General features: G+C 35.1%; 1 protein-coding gene across 1 annotated transcript in view; it reads right to left on the bottom strand.

The window, feature by feature from the left end:
• Positions 1-329: 329 nt before the first annotated feature.
• The window catches only part of Bcat (Branched chain amino acid transaminase), a 51,461-nt gene continuing 29,231 nt past the window's right edge, over positions 330-22,559 (bottom strand). Inside the window, exons 5-7 of the mRNA XM_089088359.1 lie at positions 20,408-20,711; positions 9,418-9,572; positions 330-5,270 (exon numbers count right to left, since the gene is read on the bottom strand). Coding sequence (XP_088944485.1) covers positions 5,082-5,270; positions 9,418-9,572; positions 20,408-20,711 — 648 coding nt within the window. The 3' untranslated portion in view covers positions 330-5,081. The remainder of the gene's footprint in view (positions 5,271-9,417; positions 9,573-20,407; positions 20,712-22,559) is intronic.

Genomic DNA, 22,559 nt, shown 5'->3' with positions numbered 1-22,559 from the left:
ATCTCAGGTTCCTTAAGATCTTTGACTTCCATCAAGGGGAGCACCATTTCTCCAGGCCAGTTTCATCCAACAATCTATTCTAATCTTTTGACAAACTCTGACCTAACCTCAAGAACAAGAACGTCAGATCAGCTTATTATACATTTCAGACATACTAAGAATTTTGTTTTCAGAGGGTCCGGATAGGGCCGGATAGTAACCGACTAAAGAAAACGCAAATTAGAAGGATGGAATGTGAAAATGTGGCCATCTACTTACAATCTTTATTCAAGATCTTATATAGTGTCTTTTTGTTTCTTTCCTAATACGGAAGTGAAAAACGAGGGAAAGAGGGTTATATTGTTTATTAAATGTATCTTGAAACTACAAAATTAACACATAATCTAAAAAAAGAAAAAAGTCCATAGGACAGGCTAAAACTAGTCAATAAAGGATAAAACACTAAATTCAACCGACATAGAATCAGTTCAGCTAAATTTTTACCATACATACACAGTAATATGTACTTATTCCTTATCTCCAACTAAGAAATTCAATTTCATAAATTCACAATAACTAGATGACACCATAAAGACAATATACGAATAGGACAAGTATTATTAAACTTTGCAGCTCTTGCAACCAACTTGTAAACTACGGGGTAAAACAGGAGGTAAGCGCAGAGTTGTTAAATGCGAAAGAAAGAGAAACAAAGTAGAGAGGAGAAATCACAGTAGAATCTGTATCCAATCATGCCAAAATTAAGAATCTAATGCAGTGCATTTGGCAACCTGGGCTTACCTTCCAAATGTAGTTGAAAATTTGTATGTTTAAATTATGCAAGAGTCGCGCGTCAATCCCAGTAAAACAATTCGTGAAATAAAGCAAAAAAATTGCAGATGAAGCTAATTTCTTTCTCACAAAATGAATTATCTATAAAATTATTCAGTTTCTAGTCATAACTACACAATTGACAGGTACGTACTCTGGCCTGGACGCCTCTGACCCAGGCCCACCCAAAAACATCTTATGTTCCCCATAATTTCGAGAAATTTTCCTGTTTATGTGAACAAACCCTTAGTCACTCGAAAACCTTCTGATCATTAGGCTAGACTAAAAATTATATTTTCACGAAGGCCAATGCTCCATCATACCACCCTTTCGAAGAGCAATTAGCTTCAGTTGCAATAATTAGTTAAACAGGAAAAACACTTAAGGGCTAGATAGGTAGGAACTACTTCTATAAACCAGTTTAACCTAAATTGCCGAAAAAAGTAATAAAAGGTACATGATATTAAGAGACAGCCCTCAGATCTTTGTAATACAAGACACAATTTTCTGATTATTGCATTAAAATACATTTTAAAAACAAAGACCAATGATATTGTTATCTATACTAGTATCTTTTTTGAAATATTAGAATCAGGATCAGCTTATGGTGACGCCAAGAGGAATACTCCTTTTTTTCAAAGCGACCTAGATGCATTCCCGAGATCTTGCTTCTAAAAAATTATGCGCGAAACCTTTAGACGAGCAGCAGGAGTGGCCATCGTCTTTACCGCTTCTAGACTTTGATCTCACAAATGGTCTAGTACATTTCTTCTGACCAAAAACACCTTAAGCAACAAAGAATCCAACTCAAGATGCAATATTCCCTTTTCTTGGCAACGAGTGACCTAACTTCAAAAGCAAAACGAATACATCAAACCCACAGATTTAAAAGCTTTCTTTAGAATACTTTTAATACTGTTTAAATAAGGTAACTAAATTTCAAAAATATTAGTTTATGCTAAATAAATAATACGATTCAATACGTTACTATGCAGGTAATAAATATTTAACTAAGACAAGAATAATCGAATTTTTACAAAAGAAACCTTGGCTAAAGGAACATTCGTTCTTTAAAAAAAAGAACATACTGCCATATCACATTTAACCGTGCTTATGAGATTCCAAACCAGACGCATTTAGACTTTAATCAAATAAAATTCTATAAAGTGATCAAAGCATTATGCATCTAAACTATTTCAAAATAAAGCAAAGCTAAAATAACAAGCTAAGTCTTATCACAGAGAAAAAATAGACGTTCATAGAAAAGTGTGACGGAATTAATAACTATTGTTACAAGAAAATTTCGAAGCAAAAATATATGTATGGCATCATACAATTTTAAGCATTATCGGACAAGGGACCCTAACTAGGCCATGCGAAGCAAAGTGGAGCCAAATAAACTTATTTTAGGCTCGAGGCGCAGTACCTGTTTCATCTGCTAGGATAAGGCCTCTTAGACTGAGGGTTACCGAGAATTCCGAGTTTGACTCGAGGGGCATAGACCCCGTCTTTGAGCCGCTATCTTGAAGCCGACTTGGATAAGAAAGTAGACAATAATCCAAAAAAGGTGCTAAGTCTCAAAAGTGTCTTAGTATTCTATGACGTGGGTGCAACTTCTAGCCCTTAAGAAGTTTAAATACCCTAAACCCTAAATTAGGTAGTTAAGTAGATTAATGCGCACACTCACATTAATTTGTCTTTCATCAATAGAACAAAAATAATGTAGAAGTTTCGATAGCCATCAATGCTGCTGAGGGTACAGCTAGAAATTACAGACTTTTAATTGTCAGATATTAAAAATAATGAAAATAGATAATTGAAAAATAAAAGAGACCGAATCTTACAATAGTCTTACAATAATTAGATAATTAATCCTTACAATTTGATAAACTTATATATATATATATATATATAAGTTGCAGTTTTCAGCATTTATAGTTAATAAAATAGAAAGTTAATAAAAATCAATACATCTAAATGGGAGAAAAATCTCATTCAATTTGCATAATTGCTTCTCCTGAGATCAAAACTCTTAGACAGATTGATTTTAGGTTTCTCTATTAACGTCCACATGGGGAGACATACAATATATACAATGACTAATAAAAATAAAATAACTTGAAAAGAAAAATGTTGAATAAATCCTTAAAAGAATGAAGTTATTATAAGAAAAGAAAAAAACTTTATCAACGTACTTAGGTTCAACCAATCTAGAATCCTAAACTATGCTAGAAAACAAAAAACGATTTTATTTTTATCTTTTCCTGATTAAAAAAATAATGGCTACTGTTTTCAGATTTTTATGCATCAAACATTTAGAAATCCTGACTATTTATTTCACTCTTTCAGATCTATGTAAACTGAAACTTTGTTCAGAAAATGTTCAAAAAGTCTCAAATATTAAGGATAGTAAGACAATATTAAGGATAAAGAAAGAAGAAAACAGCTAGAGTCTTTGCATTTCATATTGACAATGAAACTCTTTTCGATTATATTTACAAAATAAATTTTCCAGAATTTTGTAAAACCCTTTTTAAACTGAAAAAAAAAGAGTCCAAAAACGAAACTAAGAAAGGACTGACATCGTTTTCAGGATCCCTCCAAAGATTGCTCCCTCCAAAGGGATCAAAAGGATCCCACAAAGAATGCTCTGAAGCAAGATGGTACCGTCGATATTATTAAGGCACGAATACAATCTTAGAAAAAAACAATAAGCAGAAAGACTTGAAAGGGAAGCAACTAAAGGAAAGAGTTTCACTGGGACACGCTTGAAGGAGGCGCAGTTTAAAATACTGAGACCAAAAGATCTAAACGATCATATGTGCTAGCTTCCTTACATAGGTGGATAAATAACATCAGAAACAAACAAGATTGTCTAAAAAGCCGTAAACGAGCTTCGACGAAAAATACAAGTCCATCACATTTATATCACCCAACGTCTACTGATACACAGTGTGGCAAGGGAAGCATAGGGGTAGAAATACCAACCTAGAGACTCCCAAAAAAGGCTCTCTTATTGGGGCAGAGAACAAAACTACCTAAAATGTTAATTCCACCCAATATAATATGATACTTTGAGCAGATATTTTAGTGTACCCTAAGACTCTTCAATCCGCAGAATAAGTAATTCTACATATAAATAAAAACACATTTAAGAAAAGGACGAAATAAAAGTAAAGACTGAGCAAGCAATAAAATAACACTGCCATCAAAAAGGTCCATATGTGGGTTTTCTTTATTAATGCTGATCATAAAGGATTCCAATTTTAAGTAAAATGGGTATTCTTGAAGAGAGCTCAATTTCTGGCCTAAGGTTAGACATTTTGGACGGATTGAAAGACTCTGTTATGGCAAGAATATAGGCTTTTTCACAGTTAAAAAAGAAATAGGTATCATCTAGCAGAAATAGCAATAATGATAATGATATTAAAAGGTATACAGCTTTTATAAGGAAATTTATTCTGATCTGATAATAGCAGAAAAATAAGGAAAAAAAAATGTAATGACCTTTGCCAAGTCAACTTATCTTTATGGTCAGGGAAAATGAATTTGCTCGAATCCCAACTGAAATTTAGCGAACAAGTGTGATATTAATGACTGCACAGGAGGCTTGGGTTGATGTTTTAACTCACCCCAGTACTACCATTTGGCCCACGCCTATGGGTATGATATGTGTGCATCTGTAAGAATACAGAAAACTAGACAATACAAGATATGATAAATTTGGAATACCTAAAATACCACTATTTCATTTATACTTCACAATTTACGCTATTGTAACATTCGAGATGTATTGTCTCTAAGCTTTTCGTGTATTGGCCGTATAAGCTCATCCCAGAAATAAGACCGTAAATGCCCTCCCCCTATATAAACAGGCAAATAATTTCAGCTTAGGACTCTAAAACTTGACCTTATTTTTATTTATTTTTTTAGATTCAGCTCAAAAATCGGTTCACAGAGAGAAATATAATTTTTGATTAAAAAACTTGCAGTGGCAACTTTCTATCATAACAATATTCTTATATTGTGTATTCTTATTGCGCTGAAATAAGCTATGCTTGAGCTGTTCAAAAAAACAACAACATCCATTTCATATTATATTTATACTGGCCTACCTGGAGGGGACAATACAGTCGAATGATTGGAGATCTTGCACATGAGTCCACTGATAGTTAAAGCAAGCTAGCACATACAATAACACTTATCAAAAATATACAACTAAGGTACTATATGGCGTCTTGCGACTAGAAATAACTATTTCTGCAGATGCGTCAATCAATTCGCACAGCCCAGGGATGATCGACTCGTCCATACTGAATATCGTTGATTGTCTTTAAGAAACGAGTGTTGAGAGGAGATGCATGCTCCATAGTTGGTATAGACAAGCGTTTTCCTTCATAGGAAATACTTGATACAGGGCATACAACACAAGCTGTACCAGCACCAAAAATTTCAAGAAGCTGAAAAAGAAACCCATTAATTTTGTAAAATCTTATAGTGAAACACAAATAAAGCAAATGCAAATTCATAAATGCATTCGTCCATTTTGGTATAAATTTGATTAAGAAAGAAGCAAATTATTAAAATATTGAACAAATTTATTAAAAAAAGTTAAAATACGGTGAGTTCCAATCAACCAATAGAAAAAGATAAATAGATTATTTTTCTACATAAGCTGATCAGTTTCCTCGTCCTATTTGGCCATAGCAACCAGGATCACTAATTCACGAGAATGTAGAGGAAGGATGGAGAGTTTTAAAAAAACTCTCATATTGAAAAGTTTTTTTTTCATTTTCAAAATCTGGGGGGCTGGGTTCAATTTTTTTGTTCACTTTTTTCAATGAAAATATCTGCCCCCTGCCCCTCCTCCCATTATTGCCACTGATAGCAGCCACGAGATGATATTTCAGCGATTAGAGTGTAAAAGAAGCATGTTAATCAAATTATCCTCAAAACGAATAGATTATTATTTCGCACCTAAATTGAGACTTTCTATCTAGCTGATAGAAAGGTCTATCTAAATTTTAATTGATTCTAATTTCTTTTTAAAAAATCTATAGGGGCGGGGAGGATGAAAATCCATCCTCCAATTGGAGCCACCGATAGCAACCAAGAGCTGACACTTCATCGGGTCGAATGTAAATAAAAATTATACTATGAAATATCTTAAAACAAAAATATTAAATTTTCCGTGCCCAAATGGAGATTCTGAATCTAGCTGATAGAAATGTCTACAAAATTTTCAATTGAAATTAACTTCCTATCTATTTAACTGAATTTGTGGTTATGGGGAATCCGCGATCGAAGATTTACAAAATCCTTGACCAATAAACTTACAACTAATTAACATTTCACCAAGCGTCTCTTGTACTTTAGGCACTATTCTCAATATCCTAAGAGAATGAAACTTCGTCTTTTTCCAAAAAAAATCACCTTCGTTTCTTTTAATAGCTCCAAGAGTCACGTTCGGGCTGTCCACTTTCCAAATTAATTAACACCACAGCACAAACAGGATAGATTGCCAAGTATGATTTTGAATAGATGCCATAAACCAACTGATGGTTAAAGAATTTAGTTTGTGCGATTATTTGCTTGTGTATTTGATCAAAAGGAGTAAAATTGAAAGGACTTTTTATCACGGAGTTAGTCAAACTGGTCGACGATTATTTGCTTGTGTATTTGATCAAAAGGAGTAAAATTGAAAGCACTTTTTATCACGGAGTTAGTCAAACTGGTCGACGATTATTTTCTTGTGTATTTGATCAAAAGGAGTAAAATTGAAAGGACTTTTTATCACGGAGTTAGTCAAACTGGTCGACGATTATTTGCTTGTGTATTTGATCAAAAGGAGTAAAATTGAAAGGACTTTTTATCACGGAGTTAGTCAAACTGGTCGACGATTATTTGCTTGTGTATTTGATCAAAAGGAGTAAAATTGAAAGCACTTTTTATCACGGAGTTAGTCAAACTGGTCGACCAAAAATTAGATTTATTGCGATAAGCAAAACATCGGTCCAAAGGCCAACTCACTACGAAAATTGAATAAATTACCATTCTTAAAATAAGATGCACACCAGAATTAGATTTTGGACAGGGGGAAGGGAAAATATGTGAGTTGTTTTCCTTTTGTCGTTTTAACATATAAGACGACGAAAGAAAAAACAACTTATTTTTAATATAGTTGTATACTAATATTTTTTATATCTAGGGGAGTGTAGAATCCCTCTCCTTTCTAGTAAGCTCGAAAAAGTGTCATTCAAAGAGGAAAACGGCATATCTTAAATGTTATTAAACAAATCCATTTTTTTTTTAATTGCCGTAACATACCAACAACTCAAATTTCTACGGAAGCTAAAATGACAAAATAACCTAAATTTTGAAAGAATAGTAGAAAAACGTATACTCATAGTTGACACTTTTTCGTGCATAGACGAATACAAAGAGACAACAGGCGAGATAAAGAGAGAGAGGGCGAAGGGGTATTTCGGCTTTTAAGATACATTTTTATAAAGCAGTTTTTCTACTCTGCAAAAACTATGTGACAGACATATGATGACTGTTGCAGAGCAACTTTGAAACTCTAATTTATTGTTGTAGCACGAAATATTCTTGGCCACCGATTACACAGCTGTTTGTCTTTATTGGCAAAGGATTTTACTTCTTGTATTTTCAAACAAATGTCCTTGCTTGCTTCTGCAATTACTGACCTTGAACCCGAGAAATCAATAGCCTTTTTTCTAATATAAGAGTTTCAAGGAACTATAATCGATGGTTTTAGTGATTCAAATCTCGATGCAGAAAATATTGCTCTATCTACTATTTATTGATATAGATTATCATTCATATAGAGATCATTGATATATAGAGATCTATAGATATATATAGATATATAGAGATCATGATATAGAGATCATTAATGATTGATTTAGTATACAATTCAATTTATTTATTACCCGAAAGAAAAAAAAATAATAGAATGACCAGCCCATGAAGCAAAGTTTGTGGGAGACTTAAAAGTAAAATAAAAATTTCTACGAAGTCAAACTATACAGAAAAGATAGAAAAAACATTGAAATTTATCAGGAAAAAAAAAATCGACAGAAAGGAATGAAACATATACAGGAATGCATGGATATAGAAAATTGGAAGATTGTTCAATAATTAAAAATTCAAATTCCTGTGCCTTTTATTGGGTAACTAGAGATATTGAAATTTATCAGTAAAAAAAATCGACAGAAAGGAATGAAACATATACAGGAATACATGGATATAGAAAATTGGAAGATTGTTCAATAATTAAAAATTCAAATTCCTGTGCCTTTTATTGGGTAACTAGAGATAGCACCACAACCAATACCGTTTTCCTCCGTTTTGTGGGATATATCTCCAATTTTGGCTCAAATGGAGTTAAATGTCAAACAAAAAAGATTACGATGTGGCTAATAATAGAAAATTATATATACTGCTACTCTATTACAAAATCTTTCATCTTCAAGCAGCGACAGACTGTCACTCCGTACTGTATTTTCAACAATTAGTTTGAATTGAACTAGTTTGGCAAAACTTTGCTAATATAAAAGAATAAAAAAATAACAATTAAGTATCAGCCTAATTTCGCTTAAACATAAATAAAACAAATAAACAAGATAGCGGAAACCACCTACAACCACACTCTCAACGGCAAATTTTAACATATATTTAATGAGATACCACATTTTCTAGCGGGTATTCTCTTTATCTAGACAACTTAAGACCTTAATTTTCTTAAATAAGGGTAGTTGGAGTAACACGTTATTTAAAGTAAATCGTAGGAAAAATTAGAAAACAGTAACAATCATAATATTCATAATTAAACCCCTTCTAACAATCGATGTCTCCTCACAGTACAGATTTAGGTAACTAAACAAAATAATGTCTTTAGATGTAATTTGAAAAGCTCCACCAATGTACTTGAGCACAATAGAATAGAATTTATTTGCGCTAAAAGCCCATAGGCCATGGGAAAAAAATATAAAACAAAGAACAATTACACAGAAATTACAAAAATCCTAGCCTAATCCTACAAAAACTATGATCCATCGCGAGACAAAGGAATCGTGCCAAACTTCAGACACTTCATAAATTTGAACAAAAATTAACACAAACGGGATCGGAAGACCTTTTATTAGTTAAAACCTACAAACATTATCAAAAGCTCCCATAACATCTATAAATATCGTGTATAAACTACTTTTCCTAGCACTAATATTTTTATTAAGTAAAGCCTGCAAACTAAATATAGGATCCGTCGTCCCCATAACCTTTTCTAAAGCCCGCCTGAACCTTATCCAAAATATCCCTATTTTCCATCCCCCTTCTGTACTTGAGCACATCTGTCTATGCACCTTCAAAATTTAAATCTGCGTACTTTTTTTCATCAGCAAACAAATGGTAGAATGGAGTAAAATCAATAATTCTTATTCTTTTTCCCCATTATAGAGTTAATAGATTAGGCAACTGAACAGCTAAAATGATGAATCATGCAATACACACAAATTGTAAATCAATTACTCTTTCTATACTGAAACGAGTAATCAAAACCCAAGAAACAAAGAGAAAAACACCTACTCTATCTTCATCTAAAGCTTCTTTGACCTCGGCCATTGTAATGTCACGCTCAGATACTTTGAATTCATTCCATTCTCGTGCCAGTTCCAAAAGAGATCTTCTAGTCACGCCAGGAAGAATTAGACCGTTCAATGGAGGGGTAACAAGCTCTTTCTCTAAAACAGAAATATAGTATTCAATAATAAACCACTGTGTTTATAAGTGTGATTCAAACATATGGTATAACATCCCACTAAGGTTGTGATATAAAGTAATGCTACAATACAACATAAAATAGGATGTTTCATATCATGGGGAAAAAGTCTCAGCAGCGCTGTCAACCAGGCGAGTATACACACGAGGTGAGAAGGGGAGAGGTTGTGCCTCTACTCCTCCCAGGAAAGCATCAGGATTTATACAGTTTTAGTTTAAATTTAGTTGACCTAGTCTAAATTTTTCAGCCCCCCCCCCTCGAAAAAATAAGGAGTTTATAAATCCGTCAAAATTAAATAAATAATAATAATAAAAAAAAAATTTGGATAGGTATTATCATGTAAAATCAATAGAGAAACCAGGCATACCTTCCTTTATTTAATTGTACTCAGCTAGTCTGTGTAACACACAGGTGGGTTATAATCTAGAAAACCGATCCCCCTTTCCCAGAGAAGCTCGTATGTTAAAAAAAAGTCTAATTTATTACAAAAACATTTATTATATTACTATATTTTATTGTTTGCCTTTTATGTGTTTGACAAATTCTTAAAAAAGTGCCAACCCCTCTTCTGAAAACAATGAGGTGATCTTGTTACCTAAATCGTGTATATCTTTGGAGAAGTTTTACGCTCTAACAATTAATTTCCGATAATTAAAGGGAATATATGTTGTTCCTTTTTACACCTGAACGCAAGCGAGCATTACACACAGTTTAAAGAGCTGAAAAGAGGAAATTGAGCTGAAACTTCGAATATTTTTTTTTTTTTGGGGGGGGGGGGGTTGGTACGGTAGGAAATTTGTGCAAGGGGTAAGGGTCTAAAATGTTTTCCTTGGTCCTCAAAAAAGAGCAGAACTACTTTTGTTGGTTTCTTATGACTGTCGTCCGACAGAATCCTTGGCTAGCTTAATTATGATTCAATATGCGAAATCTCTTTCGTGCACGTTTAGAGCCTAAGTCATATATTTAGCGATTAAATGTGGAATACACAATTGTGCGTTTTATTCGTAATTTTAACGATTAATTTTATTGCTCGACGATTACAATATATATATATATATATATATATATATATATATATATATATATATATATATATATATATATATATATATATATATATATATATATATATATATATATATATATATATATATATATATATATATATATATATATATATATATATATATATATATATATTATGTGTTTATCTTGAAATAGTGCTTGGTACGTTGGATTTTTCTTGCTGCTTTTTTGTAGCTCCTTACTCTATTTAGTTTTTTTTTCAATATTGGCACACGCGTGTTAGCTCAGAGCTATTATAAGGCAAAATCTCGTTTATGGTAGCATAACTTGCATTCGTTTCGGGAAGTCTTTTTCTCGACTTGGCCAGTAACTACACATCTTTATGTGACTGTACAGACATCAATAAATAGAAAAAAAAATTATGTTTCATTCATTGTATTAATTCCTAGCCAAGCTCCACTAGATTTTTTTTAAGCGAAAAAAGAAAACCTTTCCACTGTATGTAAGTTACGCTTTTTAGCAATCCTTACGAACAGCCTTTACGGTTTTTAGCAGGCCTTACGAACATCCTATTATAGATTGGCTTCTTGGCTTTCCAATATTCTGTCAATGCAGGGTAAATGGTAACCCCTTTTCCACAAGAAGAATAAGAAAAGTCATATCTCAACGGCGTTATTTTTAAACATTAAAATAATACAGGTGTTGCTTTAGATGAAGTACGAAAAAGAAGCCATTTCCCTTTTCTCATGGAATAAATAATTTACGACTGACAAGAGAAGGGGGGAAAAACAAATAGAGAAATGACTGATTCTGATTTACGTTAAAGATGCAAGATTAAGGAAACATTGGATTGAACTTTAGACACATTACAGAGAAATGAAGAACTTTGCGGGGAGTTGCGACAGAACTAAAAAAAATTTTTTGACATAAATGAAAACACCCAAAAAGATCAGCAGTCAAGGCTCTGAAGAATTTATTGTAGAAGTAAAATGTTCATTGAACATTAATTGATCCTTGGAAATTAAGAAATCCCGAAATGAATGATATCAAAATTCCACTAAGACTAAAAGTAAAACTCAACCCTCGATAAAACATTTTTAAACAGAGGGTAAACCCAAGTCCAGGAAAAAATAACGGTTAAGAATGCAGCAATATAAAAGACATTTCGCTGGAAGAGTTGGCACAGTCTAGGCAATTAGATCTCTCGAGAACAAAGATCTTTAAAAACCCACAGAAAATTTTCCTTCGCAAGGAAAGTTTTTCCAAATATTCCCAAGCGCTATTCACGCTATTCCCAAGGAATGGCGATTATATTAATAGTTTTAAGTAGGGCCCGACATATATATATATATATATATATATATATATATATATATATATATATATATATATATATATATATATATATATATATATATATATATATATATATATAATCTTTTTCTTTATGCGCAACTTATCCAGAAGAGGGCATCAGATTTCCTCATGTAATTTTTGCTTGTCCAATCCTTTGGGACGGAGCCACTAGCTAAGTCTGATCATGGTGGAGAGAGCAGAAAAGGTGAGTCAAATGAAGTCAAAGTATATTTGTTGTCAATATTTGTCAAATTCTAGTCACAGACCCGGTGCAGCAATGTTCTAAATGTATGGTGACTTCAAGAACGTACATCCTCTACCAAAAAAACTAAAAAGAATATAATAAACTCTACATTATTGTTTAATGAATGTTCACTTGCGTGGGGGAAAAATCCGAGTTTCAAATGGTTAAAACCAATATTTCCAGTCAGGAGCACAGCTAAGGGGGAGTGGGGGTGTTTTAAGGTGGGGAGGGGGAGCTCCAAGGTGTCGCCGCCCAGGGGCGGATCTAGATCAAAATCTTGGGGGAGGTCCAATGTGATAAGGGCACCAATGGGCAAAATTTTCGTGGGTCCAATGTGAGAAAGGTACCAATAATTGATCAAATTGACAAATTTATTCTAAAAAGAGTAAAAAAAGAAAACAAACGGGGAAAGAGGGCACCAGAAAGATGTTGGCCCCCCTGTGTCGCCGCCAGGTGTCAATACCTTCGAAATTTAGCTTGTGTGTCCGCATTTGTCGGCATACTCGACGATTTCGAATCGATACCATATCATATGAATGTAGTTTTCACATTAATATGTGAACGATTAGAATTCAAAGTCGTACTATTGAAATTTGGGTTTTGAATAATCAGTTTCAATAAATATCTTAGGCTTCTATCAATCAGATTTTCACGTATTTGTGTTTATCTAACTAAGCCAAATTATTTGATAATTTTTTTTCTTATATGTCACTTCCGCAAACATCTGCCATTTTGTTTGTGTGCTTAGAAGCTGCTTATCAGAAAAGCTAAAGAAAATAAAACAATTTTATATGACCTAATTAAAATTACAATTTTAATATGACCTTGTATATGACCTAATTTTTGGAATCCACAGGGAATTATTGAGGCTTGTTGTTTGGTGTGTAATTAAATAAAAAAAAAAACAATCTTTTTAACTGAAAGTAAGGAGCAACATTAAAACTTATAACAAACAGAAATTATTCCGTATATGAAAGGGACTGTCCCCTCCTCAACACCTCGCTCTTTTCGCTAAAGTTTTTTATTGTTTTGAAAAATAGAGCTGTGAGAAAGAGTCAAATATAGCGTAAAGAGCGAGGCCTTGAGGAAGGGACATCCCCTTTTATATACGGAATAATTTCTGCTCATTTTAAGTTTTAATGTTGCTCCTTACTTTCAGTTAAAAAAAAAACTTTTTTTTATATTTAATTTCTGAACGTTTTTGAATTAACGCAGGTTTTGATTTTGGCTCACCGTACATGAATAGCTAAAACGAAATTTGCATATAATTTTACTTTTTTTTTTTTTTGGTTAAATGGCTTTCTCGAAAGTTCTTTAATTTTATTTATGAACATTTTTATCAGTAATAAATATACACGTAACTTACGAATTAACTTCCGTAACGAACTTCTATATTCATATATTTTTAATACGTATATTAGGGGGTTCGCCCCCTAGTCAATACCTCACTCTTTACGCTGAAGTCTGAATTTTATTCCAATTATTTAAAAATTACCCCTTAATCACAAAGGCCATTAATTAGAATAAATAGATCTTATGAAAGTATTAAAAAAAATTTAGCGTAAAGAGTGAGGTATTGACTAGGGGGCAAACCTAATCATACACGTAATAATTTCTGTTCGTTTTGAGTTTTGATGTTGATCCTGACTTTCAGTTGAAAAACTTGTTTTTCTTTTTAATTTAATTTCTGATCGTTTTTTTTTAAATAATGCTGGGAAATCCGGCGACCCCTTCGTAGCAACGTCCCTTCGCCCACGGAGATTCTCCCACGTAACCATAGGGTTGTCTGATACGCTGAATCTGATGCTGTGATTTTCATTGAGGTTCTACGACGTTTAGGGGGTGTTTTCCTCCTTTTTCCGAAAATCAGGCAGATCTTCTCAGGCGCGTAACTTTTAATGGGTAGAACTAAACTTGATGAAATTTATATATTTGAAATCATCATAAAAATACGATTCTTTTGATGCATCTATTGGTATCAAAATTCCGTCTTTAGAGTTTCGGTTACTATTGAGCCGGGTCGCTCCTTACTTACAGTTCGTTACCACGAACAGTTTGATAGATCAGGGAGAAACATATGAGTATGAATATGGGCAGAGTAAGGGGGGTTTAAACTTTAGGTGATTTGTTTTTCCGGAGGGGAATTTATCGGCAAATTATATCGGTACGCTACCGATACATCGGTATCGGACCTAAAAAATCCATATCGGCCGGGCCCTAGTTGTAAGCCATTTAAGATACTTTGACCTAGAACAAGAACATAAGAAATCCAGTACTTTGCAATGTCATCCCGAAACTTCAGCCTTGACACACATTAAACAAGGTAGAAAAAGTGGATCTTTTCTTAAAAAGAATTACAAATGCTTGTTTAACTTCTTTTACTAAATAGAATCAGTGTATGCTTGGTGTCTAATGCTAAACCGGTGAAAATTTATCGAACATACAGATAAAAGAACAAAGAAACAATGACTTTGTCCGCACAGCTTTCTTTACTTGCATATGGTTAAGGACGGTACAACTGAGCCATTGCTATGAGGATTTTAACACGTAAATTTCACCCTCTTATATACTGATTTGATAAAAGCATGTATTGATAGCCTTTACTAGTAATTTTTTGACTTTTACCGCCTTACTATGCCAAATGATTTACCAGCAAATTCGCTATCCTTGTCCGACTTTTATGGTAATATATGTATCACTTAGGACAGAGAAAAAAAAAGCCACCTTCCCCTTTATTCATCCAATAAAAATTACAGCTGACAAGAAAAGAAGAAAAATGAAAGATAAGAGTGACTGCTCCTAATTCATGTCACAAAATGTATTAAAAATGCAATATTAAACAGGGCACTGGGTTCATACTTAACCACGTGCTAGAGAGATGAGAAACATCCTAGTCAACCGCAAAAGACGTCAAAGGTGGTTTTTGTAATAACAGAAATAGATAGATTTAATGGAACGGAAGCGGTTAAGCTTAAAAAGATGAAAATTGTACGCTCTGACAAGCTGATTGATAGCTAGGGAAAAAGCAAACTATATATTGAAAAATAAATGGAGCTTGAAAAAAAGCACCCTCTTCATCTTACGAAAGGTAAAAAGGAAATAAAAAAAATATTTATACTTTTTTAAACAGATTCATTTGTCTAGCGAAAACGACTATGAACAGAAGTGCACAGGCTGCACAAAGTTCCAACCCTTGGGAGGGGGGGTACAGCGCGTTAAATAAAGTAAATCAAATACATTTTGTACCAATATGTTCTATTTGCCAAGGGAAGAGATACACCTCGAAATATCAGCCCCCCCCTTATTTTGTGTACTGGTATGGTTATGCATATAGCAATGTGACAAGCTTTTATTAGTGTTAAAATAAGATTGATTGTAGGTCTGATTGGGCAAGTATTGGCTTAATTCAGAAAGCATGAAATGCAAAGCAAGAGTGGATGGGTTTCATTAAAGCAGCACTGATAACCTATTTTATTTTTGGCGGCTGTGTCTGGCTATATGTTTGGTAGGGGCAAGTAAGGGAGTAGAGGGGTGAGATTTTTTTAAGGAATTGCATAAGTCCCTGAAGTGTTATTTTGTTTATATTTTTGCTTGTCCCAATCACAGAGATATGCGCCCGGACATGAAAAAATTAAGTGGTAGTGATTTCTGTGGAAACTTTTTTTTTTGTGGCCCATTCTTTAAAAAAAATAAGAAAAAAAAAATCATGTCAGATTCCCATATTCTTTAAAACAGATCAAGTAAAGAAACCAACACAAGAATATTGTTTCAATCGTGCCCAAAAGTAGAAAACTTTGCAGTTCAGAACAAGAGCTATATTACAACTACTAGCCCCTATTACTGCTAAAAGCTGCAGCGTTAACTGCCTGAGACCGATACATTCGTGAATTCCCAATCTTCACTCTACTCTCAGGAACAATTCTTATCATTATTTGTGCAGTCTTATCCTCTCAGCCTAATCAGGGAGGAGGGAGTCTACTCTTTCTTTTCTCTTTATGGAATATTTGGTATAATTATTCTATGTATGCAGTTTTCTGCATGATATGGACCTAGGTATGGACCAGGCTATCTAAGCCACGCGTTCATGACGGAGACACTGACTTTACTTTACTTTCGGCGGGAACCAGACGATGAACTTTCCAACACGGCACCAAAGGATCTTGGAATGACTTCTGACGACCACTTGGACCTGTCGGCTGCAGCTTCTCCGGCGATCTTCAGCCAGTCTTTGTCCCATCTCCGACCGTGTCTCCCGAATTTTCCCCCCGATTCCAGGTCCTCCTTGAATTTTTGCCACAGGTTCTTCTTTTGTCCTCCTGGTTTACGTGTTCAGGAGGAGGCTGGTTCGCAGACAAGGACGTTTCGACATATCGTGCCTTCGGGACGGCGCAATTTATGGCCGAGGAGCTTCAGGCGACGTCTTTTAATGACAATCGATAGCTCTTCGGATTAGCCACAGCGACTCCTTACTTCACTATTGGAAATCCTGCCCCATCTCTTAATGCGGAGGATGTAACGAAGGCAGCGGTGGCCGAACATGTCAAAAGTTCTCGCGCCTTCAGCCTTGATCGGCCATGTCTCGCAAGCATACAGTGATACTGCTCGAACAGTTGCAACATAGATTCTGACTTTTGTTCTGATTGAGATCTCCAATCTGGTCCATAGTGCTTTTTTCAGACTAGTAAAGACTCCCCAGGCTTTTGCTATGCAGGCAGAGATATCCCTTTCAGCTCCACTATCTGGTGTTATGATTGAGCCAAGATGCTTCAATTCCTCGAAGTTTTCTATTGGCTCACCGTCGAGGGTAACCTGGCAAGCAGTATGTTGGTTGAGAGCCAATACTTTGGTCTTTGCACTGCGGATGGCCAGTCCGATGCGCTTTGAGACCTCAGAAGTATCGTTGATCATGCCTTGTAAGCCGTCGGCGGTAGTTTCCAGCTCAACAACGTCGTGTGCGAAGTCCGGATCTGTCAGGGACTGCAGGAAACCAGTTATTTGTCCGAAGACTATTCCGCTGTGGTTTCTCATTGCATTATTCATGATCCAGTCTATCGCGTAGCTGAATAATATAGGCGGAAGGAGGCATCCCTGCTTTACCCCAAACTCCACTGGAAACTTTGGAGTGTCATTGCCGGTAACACTGACGCAAGTCTCAGTGCCCTTATACGCACTTCGGAGTATCTCAATGAGCTCCTGTGGCGCACCGTCTTCAGCCGTAATTCTCCATAGCTCCTCTCTGATGACAGAATCGAAGGCAGCTACTAAGTCAATAAAGGCGATGAGAAGGGGTAGATGAAATCTGCTGTACTGCTGAAGGATGAGGTGAATCGTCAATATCTATTCTGGACAGCCTCTGCCTGGTCTGAGGCCTGCTTTTTCAGGTCGGGTTAACTTGTCTCGTGCGTCTTTGAATCGATTCAAAAGAATGACGCCGAAGATCTTCATGGCATGGTCGATCAGGGAGATACCTCTATAGTTTCCGCGGATTAGCACTAAGAACACTAAGATCCTTTATTGACAAAAACAAATGACAAATAAATTTCTAAACTGGTCGACGGAGAGCAGGGCTCGATGTGTCGGCCATAAACAAATATAAGAAAATGCCGAAATAACAAATAAAGGATAATAAAAAAAAAAAAAAAAAAAAAAAAAAAAAATACAAGGTAGGAGATAACAGAGGAGGCCACCCCACCGCGAGAACACCACAACACAATTCATACTAATATCAATTATTCATCAATCCCGACATCCAGACAAAGAACCATTTTTGAAATATGTTTTTTCAAAGAACATCTGCTCTTGAAACTTGAAAACATTTCTACTAAATTAAGTTTATTACAATATGAGGAATCGCGTATCTGTTGAGAATCTAGTTCTTTCTGATTTAATTGGAGGAAGGCGATACTTCTTGGAGTGGACGGGGTGGGCAGGAGAAATGGGAGTCTCAATTATACCCAAATCATGGAAATAATTTGTTGAAGATTGTAATCTCCAAAATTAGCGCAGCAATAGCTTGTTCAGTAGATTGACCCGACCTGAATCCAAACTGATTTTTAGTAAATAAATTTCTTTTATCGAAATACGAAACAATTCTTTTTGAATAATTTGTTCTAGAACCTTAGATACTGGAGAAAGAATAACTATTGGACGATAGTTGCCAATATCTCTCTTATCACCTTTCTCAGGAATTGGAATAACTCGTGCAGATTTCCAAACTTCTGGAAAGATCCCTGATGACATCGACACATTTAAAATATAAAGCAATGGGATATAGATTAGACAAGCCATTTCGTTTAGAATACTTCTGGAGAATCAATATAAGCCTTGGGAATTACCAGTCTTTAAATCCGCTATTAGTTTCTGGAACTCACCAAAAGTAACAGGGGCCAGAAACATACAAGAATATTCAGATGGCGGGACAGATTCTTTATATGAATAAAACAGAGATTCAGGGAACCTCAGTTCAACAGCAGTACTAATATGAGAAAAATAATTACAAAAATAATCTGCAACATCATCTTTCTCCTTCAATTCAACACCATTTTCATTCTTGATCACTTCAGGGTGTGGTGTCTTAGTATTATTCCCAATTTTTTCCTTGATTAAATTCCTTGTAGTCCGAGGTGAATCCGACTTTTTAAATGAATTTTCGTAATAAATTTGTTCACTTGTTCTAAGAATTTTAACAAGCAAATTTTTATGATTTTTGAATCGCTGTACATTATGAGCCGAGGGGTATTTCATTTTTATCTTATACAGCCGATTTTTTTCCTTGGTAGATTTTAAAAGTGATACACTTATACAAGGCTTTTGGGCGAGGTTCTTTTCCGATATGTAGTTATAAATGGGCAGTGAAGGTCCAGTTTTTTATTCAAAATTTGATAAAGTATACCTAGGGAAGTATCTGGGTCATTCTCATTAGTAACTTCGCTCCAATCTACATCGCTAAGATTAGATTTCAGTTCATTCATATTTACTTGTGAGAAATTTCTCCTCTTCATAGGATTTTCTTTATTGACTATCTTTTGCGCTTTGAAATCAGACATTAAAATACAATGATCAGATGTATCTTCCATAACCACGAATGTAGGATGGCCTTATCTCCTTTTTTGTGTAGCGGAACGAGGACAGATACTTTCCAGTCTTTTGGGAATGTCTTCGTAAGGAATCCAATCCTCTCCTGGAGTTTTATTGTTTTTCATGCACTTCAGCGCTTTTAGTACGTCCGCAATATTTGGCGAATCGAGGTTTATTGCGTAGGGCTCTCCAGCAGCACTCGAAAAGGCAGGTAGATCGCAAGGGGGTTCGACAGGGTTCAGTAGCTCGAAAAAATGCTCTCGCCAGCGTTCTATGCGCCCTCCTTCTGTTCGGATGAGTTCTCCGGACTTATCCTTCAGTGTTTCAACCGCTACAGGAGCTTTTCCTGTCGCTTCTTTCAAGAGTTTGAACATTTTCCTGCTGTTGTGGCTCTTGGACGCTTATAACTCACTCGCCAGATGTGACCAGTACTGTTCTCTGTCCCGTTTCAGTGACTGCTTTGTGGGCTACCTTTAAGTGTTCTTTTGCACCTCCCACGAGGGGTCGCTTCTTCTCGACTAGTTCTATAGTGTGGTCAGAGACCTAGGCTCGCTGTTTTCGTTTTGTGTGGCCAAGCACCTCCTCAGCTACATCCTGACCATTTGTAAATTTGCAACCAGACCATTGGTAAAGAGTGATGTTGCCTCCTAGTCACTAATCTTTGACAACTTTCTTGGTTAGTAAACAGAGAATTAAAAATAAAGAGCGTTAAAATGTGCTTCATTTCAGGAGTAAAACTGACAGGGCTCTATGGAGATGTCTTTCCTTCTCACAATCCCAAAGTTCTTAGATGTTGAGATCATATTTAAGTATTAAATTGCATTAGCATGTGTAATAAATGTTTAGAACACGATTAAATATTTCATGTTTACATGCTAAGATGTTTAGATCATGTTCAAAAATTTTCATATTATGAAAGTTTACTGAGGATTTTAAAAAAAAGAACAGACGCGGTATTTTAAAAATCCTAGAAGCATACTCTTCCTAGAAAACGGCGACAATCCCTTGGTTATTCAAAAACAAAAAAGTCATTACAAGAACACACAAAAGCACGGAAAGTGGATTGGACAAGAAGGCAAATTTCAAACGTTTACCTCCGTTTTTATTTTTGAGGAAGACGAATATGTTCATCGTTCCAGCTTCGGTCAGCTGATGATCATCACCATAAAGCCAGAGGACTTGCTGATGGCCTGATTGCTCAGCAACCTTCTGGATACGAATTGTAGGGGCGTAATTGGATCCCATTTTCATAGCACCACATCCTCCTGGCCATGCCCTGACATAACTTGGATCAGCCAATAGGGATACCGGTTTCTGACCCGATGCAAAGTAAGGACCAACTGGACAAAGGACAACGAATAGCAAAGCTGAGCTTGGCGAAACAACCCCGAGAGCAGGCTAAAAAGAAAAAAAAAATACATCCTTTAAATTAGCCGAAATAAAAAAAACTGAGTTTCTTTTCGAAAATTTGATCTTTCGCTTGTATTTCTGTTCACTTGTTCACTTGAATGTAATAAATGATAGAATCAAACTACTAAATAGAGCTGTAGAAAACAAGGCAAATTAGAAAAGAGCATCTTACTTCTGGCTAATATTCAAATTGGGTTCTTATTAGGAATTTCTTTTACAGAAAACATTTCCTTAAATTCTCAAAAACATTCTGGATGGCTAAAAGAGGGTGATCGACATTAGCAACCGCAAGAGAAAATGATATAATTCCCAATTAGGGAGTAAATAAAGGAATTCGGATAAACTAAATGAGATTGTGGTTAGTTGATAAGCTTTATGTAGAAGTAACGAACCTTCAATTTTGATCTAGTAAATACACAATTTTAAAAAAATGAAGTTTCTGGAAATTTGAGACAGCATTCATCACAGTAAAAAATATGGTATAGAAACAACTTTTTATATTTTGTATTTTCTTTTAACTTAAAATTTTCTGTATAAATATTTGTTCTGACTTCCATTGGTTGCGTTGGACAGCTCCAGATTTACCGAGGGAAAATATTGGTGAAAACGGTATGACATTCCTCCAGCGATAGCATTACACTTTGTCACAAACTTTACTATCTTATAATTACATCATGCATTGAAGTATCTAGCCTTGTCATTTTCTGTTTGTAATTGGGTGGTGATAAAACTGTTTCCTATAATCATGACTAGGCAAGTAGACAGGGGAGGGGCTCCTTTCCTCTACAATTCCGGGTTCCCTTGGTTTCTACAGTATTTTTCCAGTTTTTGTGACAACACCCTCCCCCCCCCCCCAAAAAAAAAAAGGAAACTTAAGTGGCTGCACCATTGCCAAGGAATTATCATGAAGCTAACATCCATAGTATTTTATCTAAAGATTGTAAGTTAGTAAGTCTAGAGTCTAAGCGTATAAAATACGCTTTACAGTTAGACCTAAAGATCTAGGGTGGTATCTATAATAATTGGACTGATCATGAGCAAATTTTTACTAAGAAAGATCGATGACCGCTGAGAGGTTTATCAACTGTCATTTTTTGAAAAAGAAATAAAAAAACGATAGAACCGAATGAATTTGTAAGGCTAGCGAACACGAGTTTAAAAAAATTCGCTATAAGAACTGAGAAAACCAAAACAATGTTGACTAATCAATTTAGCTTGCTCACAAGCAAGTTCTTTTTGAATTTCAGATCTCTTCTATTCCGCTCTTTCGGAATTTAGCGTGTTTCCCCATGTGAAGACCATGCAAAAATTTACTTCAATGATTAATTGACCGACAAGTTGGTCAACTATGAAATTTCGAGTTGATTTTGTTTGAAAATGGGGTAGGAACAGTAAGACTCGGCTAGTCGAAGCACAAGATCAACAGTTAACGAAAAAATTATTCCTTAGAGAAGCAAGTTCTTAAAAAACGAGAATGACTACTACTCCTGCTGACAACGCACTAGAGCACCAAGCCGCGCGAGGCCAACACATTTAGGCAAGCTCCTCCTCCACTCCAATAAAAAAAATTAACATTACAAAATTCTGCCTCAGCCTTCCGAAGCGCCTACGGTACAGTCATATTTGTCCTCTGTCATGAATGTGGCTTCCAATATCCTAATCTTAGTTCCCAGATTTGTCTTCCTATTCTTTCAAACTTTATTTAACCTATTCTAATTTTTACATCTTCACTACATTTACCACCTTGGAATAACTACCACCTTTACTAATAGGACTATTCTGATAAGTGAAGCTGTCCGTTATTTCGAAACTACCCCCTCAATAAGCCTAACTGGT

Source organism: Artemia sp. Qi Xiang Cuo, chromosome 4 (genome assembly GCF_049724085.1).
Source record: "Artemia sp. Qi Xiang Cuo chromosome 4, ASM4972408v1, whole genome shotgun sequence".
Lineage (NCBI taxonomy): Eukaryota > Metazoa > Arthropoda > Branchiopoda > Anostraca > Artemiidae > Artemia > Artemia sp. Qi Xiang Cuo.
Note: the sequence above shows the minus strand (reverse complement) of the source record. Positions and strands in the feature narration are given on the sequence as shown.